This window comes from Myotis brandtii, unplaced genomic scaffold (genome assembly GCF_000412655.1).
Source record: "Myotis brandtii unplaced genomic scaffold, ASM41265v1 scaffold889, whole genome shotgun sequence".
Taxonomy (NCBI): Eukaryota; Metazoa; Chordata; class Mammalia; order Chiroptera; family Vespertilionidae; genus Myotis; species Myotis brandtii.
The window spans coordinates 1,432,821-1,444,983 of NW_005371640.1; the positions used below are offsets into that span (position 1 = coordinate 1,432,821).

General features: G+C 43.4%; 1 protein-coding gene across 1 annotated transcript; it reads left to right on the top strand.

Annotated features, from left to right (window-relative positions):
- The first annotated feature begins 10,202 nt into the window (after positions 1–10,202).
- Positions 10,203–11,714, top strand: LOC102238867 (melanoma-associated antigen H1). Its single transcript, XM_005885040.2, has one exon. The coding sequence runs from the start codon at positions 10,480–10,482 to the stop codon at positions 11,137–11,139; it is 660 nt and encodes a 219-aa protein (XP_005885102.1). The 5' UTR covers positions 10,203–10,479; the 3' UTR covers positions 11,140–11,714.
- Positions 11,715–12,163: the final 449 nt, after the last annotated feature.

A 12,163-nucleotide genomic window follows, 5' to 3' on the forward strand; every position in this document is an offset into this window, starting at 1 on the left:
AGGGAGAGACAGGAGTGTGCTAGAGAAACAGGCACCCTCTTAAAGGACCAGCTAACAAAATTTCTTTTGCAGTCACTCACCCTGCTCTCTGGTGACGTGAAGGCGGCTTGGAGTGGACTGGCTTGTGTGGCCTCAGGGAGCGTGTTGAAGGGACAAACACCAAGGTCTCTTTGCTTGGCCCCTCTCCTGCACCAACTGCAGACGCCATCTTTCCTTTCCTGGGTTGAGCACTCCACTTAGTATAGAATCAGCTTTGGGGAATGCACTAGCCCCACCCTTCTGACTCCCTATGGCCCCACCCTGCCAAGCTCAAGCCCTGCAGAGTAGCCTGCTGACTATAGCCAGCCTGGACTGAGGTATAGACTTTCATGCGGGGATCTTAAGGAAGTCTAGGCAAACTTGGCAGGAAAGTGGCAGAGACACACAAGAAGAGACTGAGTTGTATGACTCTAGGGCAAGGGCCATTTTTCCCTCACACACCTGAAAGACTCCACCATTCCTGTGCATAACCTTCCCTCTACATGACGAAATCTTGGTCTGTTTTAACCTGATGAACTCTGCTGGTTTCACCCTGATGACTGCCTGAGAGCCCAACCCATCAGGGAGGTCCGTGGGTTCCAGGAGGGTGGTGGCTGTCCTTGGTACAGTCTGAGACTTTTGCTGAGTGGCCTCAGAACTACCACTGTCACCAAGTTTGAATCTGTATAAACCTGGTAAACACCACCTGCTTCTACATGGTGACTCACTGAGAGCATACCACAGGCAACTCACATACTGCCAGAGGCTCCTTTAGTGACTGAACCTAACAGATATGTGAATCTCTAGGTGCCTTGGGCCTTTTGCTGACCTGAACCTGGGTTCAGTGCTGGCGGAAGATGGCCTTGATATGCAGCTTGACCCCTCCCATGGGCACCAAGGCCCAGCAGAGGGAGCCACAAACTGTGGATCGCTTTGTGGCTCCAGACAGATAGCCCAGGGCCAGTCACAAGCAGTGTCTGAAATGACCTACACCAGAGTCTCTTCCAGAGTCTCTCTCAAGAAGCCCCAGAACTAACACATCAGGTGGTAGACTTCAGGCCACATCAAAGGGGTCAGGTCTTGCATAGCACTATGGTTAGGGTCAATCCTCATAGTCAGCCAGCCTGAAGGTCAACCCCAACCACAGACAGGCCAACAGTAATCAAGACTAAACTACAGCAGGAGAGCTCATATTACCTACAAAAGATACATTCCTGCAGCACCTAGCTCAGGTGATCAGGGAGATAGACTACTGAGCCCTATAGGACACCTACTATATATGGCCACCAAACCAAGACATAGCAGATCTACATAATACACAGAAACAAATACAGAGAGGAAGCCAAAATGGAGAGACAAATAAAAGTGCCCCAAATTAATTAACTGGATAATTCCTCAAAAAAGAATTAAATGAAATGGAGACAACAATCTACCAGATACAGAGTTCAAAACAATGGTTATAAGGATGCTCAACAGTCCCCAAACCAGTTTTAAGTAGAGAAGCCGTATAGCCTCAGAGGCCAACCCCAAAACACTGCCACCCAGAGGCTGAGCCACAAACTGACTCTTAGGTGAACACAAATTAAGGCAGTCTGGATCACAAATACAGCCTGCTTTAAAATCAGGACTGTGATTTACAACACGGAGGAACAGTGTATCACAGGGAAATTCAACACTCTCCTAAATACCTGGCAGGACTAAGCAGATCCAAGCAACAGCAGCCTCCTGATCACCACACCCTCTGTCTGAGGAACAGCAGCTGTACGTGAAGCCTCCCCCCACCAGCCAGAAGAGCCACCACAGCTGTGAACAACACCCACCAGAGGAGCTGCTGCCAACTGAGGAGCAGCTGCTACCGCAACCACCCAAGGAGCAACCACAGCCCAAGGAGCCACTGCCACCCAGGGAGCAGCCACTGAACGACTCAACATCTAGATATGTCAGTGAGATCAAACATGGGTAGGCAAAGAAACCCCCAAAGGAAAGAAAAGGAGGACTCGCCAGAAAAGCAGCTAAGTGAGACAGAGGCATGCAACATGACAGAAAAAGAATTCAGAATAAGGGTCCTAGCGTGCATAAACCGGATGGAGGAAAAAATCAACTACTTATGCAAGAAGCAAGAAGAAACAGATGAAAAAATCAATAACTTATGCAAGACCCAAGAAGAAATGAAGAGCGATATAGCTGCAATAAAAAACACCATTGAAAGCATCAACAGTAGACTAGGAGAAGCGGAGGACCGAATTAGTGAATTAGAAGACAAGGAAGCAAAACACACCCAAACTGTACTGCAATTGGAGAAAAAAATTAAAAGACAGGAGGAGAGCCTAAGGGAGCTTTGGGACAACATGAAACGAAACAACATACGAATAATAGGGGTGCCAGAACAACAGAAAGATGAACAAGGATTAGAAAACCTACTCGAAGAAATAATATCAGAAAACTTCCCTGAAGTGGGGAAGAAAAAAGTCACACAAGCACAGAGAGTCCCAAACAAGGTGAACCCGAAAAGACCCACACCAAGACACATCATAATTACCATGGCAAATGTTCAGGACAAAGAGAGAATCTTACAGGCTGCAAGAGAGAGACGGAAAGTTACATACAAGGGATCTCACATTAGATTATCAAATGATTTCTCAACAGAAACACATCAGGCCAGAAAAGAATGGACAGAAATTTACAAAGTGATGCAAAGCAAAGGACTGAACCCAAGAATACTCTATCCAGCAAGGCTATCATTCAAAATTGAAGGGGAAATAAGAAGCTTCACAGACAAAAAAAGGCTAAGGGAGTTTATCACCACCAAGCCAGCAATGCAAGAAATGCTAAAGGGACTGGTGTAAAAAGAAGGAATAAAAAGCTCAGAAAGAAAACAGCCACACAAAAAAAGAAATGGCTACAAACAAGTACCTTTCAATAATAACTTTAAACGTAAACGGACTAAATGCTCCAACCAAAAGACATCGAGTGGCTGAATGGATAAAAAAACATGACCCATACATCTGCTGTCTACAAGAGACCCACCTCATTAGAAGGGACTCACACAGACTGAAAGTGAAGGGATGGAAAAATATCTTTCAGGCAAATGGAAAGGAAAAGAAAGCTGGGGTAGCAATACTTATATCAGACAAAATAGACCTCAAAGTGAAGGCCATAACAAGAGATAAGGAAGGCCACTTCATAATACTAAAGGGATCAATACAACAAGAAGATATAACCCTGGTAAACATATATGCACCCAATGCAGGAGCACCCAAATACATAAAAAAACTCCTGGAAGATATCAAAGGAGAGATCGACAACAATACAATCATAGTAGGGGACTTTAATACACCACTGACATCACTGGATAAGTCCTCTAGACAAACAATCAGCAAAGAAACAGCAATCCTAAATGACTCACTAGATCAGATGGACTTAATAGACATCTTCAGAACACTTCACCCAAAGCCGCGGAATATACATTCCACTCAAGTGCTCATGGAACAGATTCAAAAATAGACCACATATTGGGTCACAAGCAAAGTCTCCCCAAATTCAAGAAGATTGAAATCATAAAAAGCATCTTCTCAGACCACGATGGCATAATATTAGAAATAAACTACAATAAAAACAACCCAAAATACTCAAACACTTGGAAGCTGAATAGCATGTTATTAAATATTGATTGGGTTACCAATGAGATCAAAGAAGAAATTAAAAACATCCTGGAAACTAATGACAATGAAAACACAACAATCCAAAACCTATGGGACACAATGAAAGCAGTCCTGAGAGGGAAGTTTATAGCTCTACAGGCCTATCTCAAAAAACAAGAAAAAATGGTAGTAAATCATCTAACTCTTCAACTCAAAGAATTAGAAAGAGAGCAACAAGAAAACCCCAGAGTGAGCAGAAGGAAGGAGATAATAAAGATTAGAGCAGAAATAAATGACATAGAGACCAAAAAAACAATACAGAAAATCAATGAAACCAAGAGCTGGTTCTTTGAAAGGATAAACAAGATTGACAAACCTCTAGCCAGGCTCACCAAGAAGCAAAGAGAGAGGACCCAAATAAACCAAATCAGAAACGATAGAGGCGAAATAACAACAGACCCCACAGAAATACAAATGATTGTTAAAAAATACTATGGACAGCTCTACTCCAACAAACTAGACAACCTGGAGGAAATGGACAAATTCCTAGAAAAATACAACATTCCAGCACTCAATCAGGAAGAATCTAAAAATCTCAATAGGCCAATAACTATGGAAGAAATTGAAGCAGTCATCAAAAAGCTTCCAGCAAACAAAAGCCCAGGACCAGACGGCTTCACAGGGGAGTTTTACCAAACATTCAAGGAAGAACTAAAACCTATCCTCCTCAGACTACTACAAAAAATTCAAGAGGAAGGAACACTTCCAAGCTCATTCTATGAAGCCAGCATCACCCTAATACCAAAACCAGGTAAAGACAACACAATGAAAGAGAATTACAGGCCAATATCCCTCATGAACATAGATGCCAAAATCCTCAACAAAATCTTAGCAAATCGGATCCAGCAGTACATCAGAAAGATCATACACCATGACCAAGTAGGATTTATCCCAGGGATGCAAGGATGGTACAATATCCGCAAATCAATAAACGTGATACATCACATAAACAAATTGAAAGAAAAAAACCACATGGTCATATCAATTGATGCAGAAAAAGCATTTGACAAAATCCAACACCCATTTTTGATAAAAACTCTCAGCAAGGTGGGAGTAGAAGGATCATACCTCAACATAATAAAAGCCATATATGACAGGCCCACAGCCAACATCATACTCAATGGACAAAAACTAACACCATTTCCCCTAAGAACAGGAACAAGACAGGGATGCCCACTCTCACCACTCCTGTTCAACATAGTACTGGAAGTATTAGCCATTGCAATTAGACAAGAAGAAGAAATAAAAGGCATCCAAATTGGAAAAGAGGAAGTAAAACTGTCCTTATTTGCAGATGACATGATATTATACATACAAAACCCTAGAGACTCCATCAAAAAACTACTAGACTTAATACATGAATTTGGCAATGTAGCAGGATACAAAATTAACCCCAAGAAATCTGAGGCATTTCTATACACCAATAGTGAACTTTCAGAAAGAGAGATTATAAAAACAATCCCATTTACCATCGCACCAAAAAAATTAAGATACCTAGGAATAAACTTAACTAAAGAGGTAAAAGACCTCTACTCAGAAAACTACAGGACGTTGAAAAAAGAGATAGAGGAAGACATAAACAGATGGAAGAACATACCGTGTTCATGGATTGGTAGAATCAACATAATTAAAATGTCCATACTACCCAAAGCAATCTATAAATTCAACGCACTTCCCATTAAAATACCAACGGCATACTTCACAGATCTAGAACGAACTCTCCAAAAATTCATCTGGAATAAAAAAAGACCCCGAATAGCTGCAGCAATCCTGAGAAAGAACAAAGTAGGTGGGATCTCAATACCAGATATCAAGCTGTATTACAAAGCCACTGTTCTCAAAACTGCCTGGTACTGGCACAAGAACAGACATATAGATCAATGGAATAGAATAGAGAGCCCAGAAATCAGCCCCAACCAATACGCTCAATTAATATTTGACAAAGGAGGCAAGAACATACAATGGAGTCAAGACAGTCTCTTCAATAAATGGTGCTGGGAAAATTGGACAGATACATGCAAGAAAATGAAACTAGACCACCAACTTACACCATACACAAAAATAAACTCAAAATGGATAAAGGACTTAAATATACGACGGGAAACCATAAAAATACTAGAAGAATCCAAAGGCAACAAAATCTCAGACATATGCCAAAGCAATTTCTTCACTGATACAGCTCCTAGGGCAGTTGAAACTAAAGAGAAAATGAACAAATGGGACTACATCAAAATAAAAAGCTTCTGCACAGCAAAAGAAACCATCAACAAAACAACAAGAAAACCCACTGCGTGGGAAAACATATTTGCCAACGTCATATCTGATAAGGGCCTAATCTCCAAAATTTATAGGGAACTCATACAACTTAACAAAAAGAAGATAAACAATCCAATCAAAAAATGGGCAAAGGATCTAAATAGACACCTTTCAAAAGAGGACATTCAGAAAGCCAAGAGACATATGAAAACATGCTCAAAGTCACTAATCATCCGAGAGATGCAAATCAAAACAACAATGAGGTACCATCTCACACCTGTCAGAATGGCTATCATCAACAAATCAACAAACGACAAGTGCTGGAGAGGATGTGGAGAAAAAGGAACACTTGTGCACTGCTGGTGGGAATGCAGACTGGTGCAGCCACTATGGAAGACAGTATGGAGTTTCCTCAAAAAACTGGAAATGGAACTCCCATTTGACCCTGTGATCCCACTTCTAGGAATATATCCCAAGAAACCAAAAACACCAATCAGAAAGGATATATGCACCCCTATGTTCATAGCAGCACAATTCACCATAGCTAAGATTTGGAAACAGCCTAAGTGCCCATCAGTAGATGAATGGATTAGAAAACTGTGGTACATCTACACGATGGAATACTATGCTGCTGTAAAAAAGAAGGAACTCTTACCATTTGCAACAGCATGGATGGAACTGGAGAGCATTATGCTAAGTGAAATAAGCCAGTCAATGAAGGAAAAATACCACATGATCTCACACATTCATGGATAATAGAGACCATTATAAACTTTTGAACAATAATAGATACAGAGGCAGAGCTGCCTCAAACAGATTGTCAAACTGCAGCGGGAAGGCTGGGGAGGGTCAACAAAGTTAGGGAAAAAATGAACTCAGTGAGAACTTAAAAAAAGAGAGATAGTAAACATTAAAAAAATCACACACAAAAAAGAACCAGTCAGAAATAAAGAATACAATATCTGAAATAAAGAATACACTAGAAAGAATCAATAACAGATTAGGTGAAGCACAGGATGGAATCAGTAATTTGGAAGACAAGGTAGCAGAAAACACCCAATCAGAGCAGCAAAAAGAAAAAAAATTAAATGAGGAAAGTCTAAGGGACCTCTGGGACATCTATCATAGCAACATCCGCACCATAGGGGAACCAGAAGGAGAAGAGAGACAGCAAGGTATTGAGAACATGTTTGAAAAAATAATGGCTGAATATTTCCCTAACTTGCTGAAGTTCAAAGTCACACAAGTCCAGAAAACGTAGAGACACTCAAACAAGGTGAACCTAAAGAGGCCCACACCAAGACATGTCATAATTAAAATGGCAAAGGTTAAAGACAAAGAGAGAATCTTAAAAGCAGCAAGGGAAACACAGTTAGTTGCCTACAAGATTGTTCCCATAAGACTGTCAGATGACTTCTCAAAAGAAACATTTCAGGACAGACGGGATTGACACAACCACAGTGGTATGAAACTAGAATTGAACCACAAGAAAAACAAACAAACAAAAAACAGAAAAACACACAAACACATGGAGGCTAAAGAGCATATTACTAAACAATAAGTGGGGGCCCATTCAAGAGGAACTTATTATGTCCATATGTTGGATGAGGAGGGACTGGAAGTGGAGTAAAGCCAGGAAGGAGCCTGCTGCATAAATCTAGATAGGAAACCCTGTAAGTCAGAGTGGTGGTAATGGGAAATCTGACATTTATGACCCAGAGTAGAAACAACAATGTCTGTGGTATCAGGGGAAGTGAGTCAAAAATCCTGGCTCTATCATCTGCCAAGGATTTGATATCAAGCCAGTTATTATGTTTGTCACGACATGAGATGCCTCATACTTACATTGGGCATTCTAATGAGTGTGACCACCTAGAGATAATGCACATTAAGAATGGCAGAAGGCCCTATGTTCATAGTGGCACAATTTACAATAGCTAAGATTTGGAAACAGCCTACGTGCCCATCAGCAGATGAGTGGATTAGAAAACTGTGGTACATCTACACAATGGAATACTATGCTGCGGTAAAAATAGAAGGAATTCTTACCATTTGCAACAGCATGGATGGAACTGGAGAGCATTATGCTAAGCGAAATAAGCTAGTCAGTCAGAGAAAGATAAATATCACATGATCTCACTCATTTATGGAATATAATGAACAACATAAACTGATGAACAAAAACAGATCCAGAGACAATGAAGCATCGATAAGACGGTCAAACCTCAGAGGGAAGGTAGGGGAGGGTGGGGGTAAGGGGGAGAGATCAACCAAAGGACTTGTATGCATGCATATAAGCCTAACCAATGGACACAGACAATAGGGGGGGTGAGGGCATGAGTGGAGGTAGGGGGGCAATGGGGGGATAAGGACACAGATGTAATACCTTAATCAATAAAGAAAAAAGTTATGACCATAAAAAAAGAATGGCAGAAGGAAGTTATTTATTATTGATATTATGAATAACAACAAGCTGAATCCAGTATATATGATAAGGAAAGAAACACAACATGGTTAATAATAAGTGTTTTTGTTAATGGTTATGAATAACTGTTATTTCAGTTAACAGCTGAGAGAGCTTTAACGTAATTGCTTACTTATTTTATTTTCAGGAGGCAGATATTTCACCTCCCTCTCAGAGTCATTCCAACCCTTAAACAGAAAGCATGAAGGACTAGAGTTCCCAAGGAAAAGGCATGTCCAGGAGTAATCGGGGAGGGACTTAAAGCCTACCAGTGATATGCAACTAGGGTCCACAAGAGCACACAGGCTGATTTCATGAGTATAATATTTGGCAGCTTTTGTTCATATTATCCCTGATACCACTTGACGTGAGTCAGTACCCTGAAGACCCCAGAGAATCTTAGGGTGAATTTTAGGAAGTACCATCACTCCTGTGATAATGCAGAGTTGGCTAATCAGCTCACTTTGAAGTGAAAAAGATAAAGGTATTAAGAAAAAAAAAGAAAAGGAACTCATAGACACAGACAATATGATGATTACCAGGGGGAAAGGGGCGTGGGAGGAGGTAGAAGAGGGTAAAGGGGGGAAAAATGATGATGGAGGAAAACTTGACTTTGGGTGATGGACACACAATGCAATGTACAGATGATGTAGTATTATAGGCTTGTACACCTAAAACCTATATAATTTTATTAACCAATGTCACCCAAATAAATTCATTAATTTTTTTTAAAGAAAGATACACGGTGCTTTCCCTAAATACTCCTTTCTCAGCGGGAGCGGGGGGCAAATATTGACTCCTTGCCCTTTGGGGCAGACCAAGACAAGCTTCAGGGACAGAAAGGCCTGTGAGCAGACAGGTGGAATGTAGCTACTTGGAGATGAGAGGAAAGGAAATTCAGACAGAGGAAACGGTGAGCAAAGACCTGGGGTGGGTAACTTCCGAATATGCTCCAAATTACATTCGGATAACCGAATGAAAGAAAGAAAGAAGCAAAAAATCAGGTATCCAGGCAGACTGGAGCCTAGAAACCTCAGAGCCAACCTACACTCCACCCTCTCCCCATTTACCACTTTCACCCAATCAGACTCGAAAGCCTGTCCATCATCACCCTAAAATGCCTTTCTGCCTCTCCATCTCCATGGCAACCGCCCTAAGGCTCATTTTCATCCCCTCTTGCTTTTTATCCTAATTGCTTCCTGAGTGACCTTCCAGACAATAGTCTGCTCCTCTGTGAGGCAGCCAATCAGTGCCCTGTTTGATCATCCCCTGGATACACAACGTTTTCAAGGCCCTGCGTCTCTTGTGCGCTGTTTGCTTTTGCAGTTCTACGTCCTCTCGTCGCCACGTTATCTGGGTCTTAGATGGGCCCACGAGTTAATTAGTATACACATGAATGCCTTCTGAAAACAGGGCGAGTGGATGAATGCGCTGTGTAAACCAAGACAGGAAGGGAGAGCTGGGAATAGCTGATTCCTTCCAAGAATCCACGCCCCTTCCCCACCACCACACAAATACACCCTGCCTGCCTTCCGTGGGAATGGAGAAAGAGACACATTCCTTCCCAGGGCCTGCGAGCCAATCCTGCACTAGATTGAAAAAATACATGATCCCTGTGCATTTCTCCTCTGCATACCCCTCACCTCGCCAATCCCTGGTCTTCATTTGGGATCTAGCCCCACCCCTGCAGGGGCCAGCCCCCGTTCCTATCTGACAGCGGAAGTCTGGGTGGCGGAGCCGCCCACTTCCTTTTGAGAGTTCGGGGAGTGCGTGGCAGGAGAGGCGGGGCCGATTCAGCCGAGCCTTCCCTTCTCGCGCGCTCGCGGCTGGGGCGCGTGCAGGTGGCGGTTGTCCCCGCGAGTGGGCTTGCGTGGGGGTGAGCGCTGTCGCTGAGACCGTCTGGCTTCGTGCTACAAAGACTCTAGTGGCGTTGGTGGCTTCCGCGGTAGCCCCTTCTGAAGGTAGACAGTCGCTTTCTGCAGGGGTTCTAGGCATCCTTCCCTTAGGATTGCTGTAGGCTCAGCGCCCCTAGCCAGCGACATGCCACGGGGACGAAAGAGCAGGCGCCGCCGTAACGCGAGGGCCGCCGAAGAGAACCGCAACAATCGCAAGATACAGGCCTCAGAAGCCTCAGAGACCCCGATGGCCGCGTCTGTGGTCCCGAGCACCCCCGAGGACGACCTTAGCGGCCCGGAAGAAGACCCCAGCACTCCAGCGGAGGCCTCCACCACCCCCCAGGAAGCCTCCAGTACTGCTCAAGCGCAAAAGCCCGCGGTAGCCCGGAGCAATTTTCAAGGCACCAAGAAAAGTCTCCTGATGTCCATATTAGCCCTCATCTTCATCATGGGCAACAGCGCCAAGGAGGCTCTGGTCTGGAAAGTGCTGGGGAAGTTGGGGATGCAGCCGGGCCGGCAGCACAGCATCTTTGGCGATCCGAAGAAGGTCGTCACGGAAGAGTTTGTGCGCCGAGGGTACCTGATTTATAAGCCGGTGCCGCGGAGCTGCCCCGTAGAGTACCAGTTCTTCTGGGGACCTCGAGCACACGTGGAATCAAGCAAGCTGAAAGTCATGCATTTCGTGGCAAGGGTGCGTAACCGCTGCTCCAAGGACTGGCCATGTAATTACGACTGGGATTCGGATGATGATGCCGAAGTTGAGGCTATCCTCAATTCAGGTGTTGCAGATTACTTCGCCCCTTAGGGAAATCGGGCACACACCCTTGGGTGTGTGCGTGTGTGTGGGGGGGGGGCGGGGTGTAAAGAGGTTCACAGGTACCGCAAGGAGTATATCACCTGGGTTCTCGGTTGGATATTATGGGGAAGCGGGCGCGCTGTGTTTGTATATGTGATCAGTGCTAATAGTTGGAAGTGCGAAAAAGACCGTTTGCTTTGGATATTGTAAAATTTTATTCGCTTTAATACAATGTTGTTTAAGGCCACACAATACGTTTAAAATACCATTGAAGAAAAGGTATTTTTCTTTTTTTTTTTTTTTTTGTCTTTGAGATTTAGTGTAACAGTTTTCCTAACGTTATACAATGAAGTCTTTTCATCATATTCCGTGATCTGGTACCTATTTTATAGCATTGAGTAGTCTGTTCTTTGAAATAACCAGTAAAATGTGAAAGAGGGATGGGAGGGGGGGTGGGATTTGTTTATGTCTGACCTTTCTGAAAACCTTTGTGTCTGCTGTTGTGTAAAGAAGACTTAAAACTACCGTGATGTTGCTTAGTTATTGCAGAATATTGGGAAAAAATAAAAGCATAATGTCCAGGACACCTTGCTCATTTATTGACCATCAGTCATGTGTGAATCACCAGTGTACATCCTGAAAATACTCATTGACACACAGCCCCCAGTTCTAAAGGATGTTATAGATGACATGGGAGAGATGAATACATAAACTGGTAGTGTCGTAAGTGCTGTAACAGAGATGAGCTTGGGGTGCCATGAACATGTAGAAAAGCTAATGTGACCAATCTTGGGTTGGAACAGGAAGAAGACATCACAGGGAGCCATAAAAATCCAAGAGTTGGCTTGGGGCGATTTGAAAGGGGCATCAGAGCGTACTATGAAAATTCTGTACATTGGGTACTTTTGGGATACTTAACCCAGCTGGGAGGAAGTGGCATTGGCAAAGGGAAGGGAGCATGATGGGGTGCAGTAGAAACAGGAAGTACACCTAATTCAACTTGATAGCAGGGCAGAGGAGAGAGGGGTGCTTG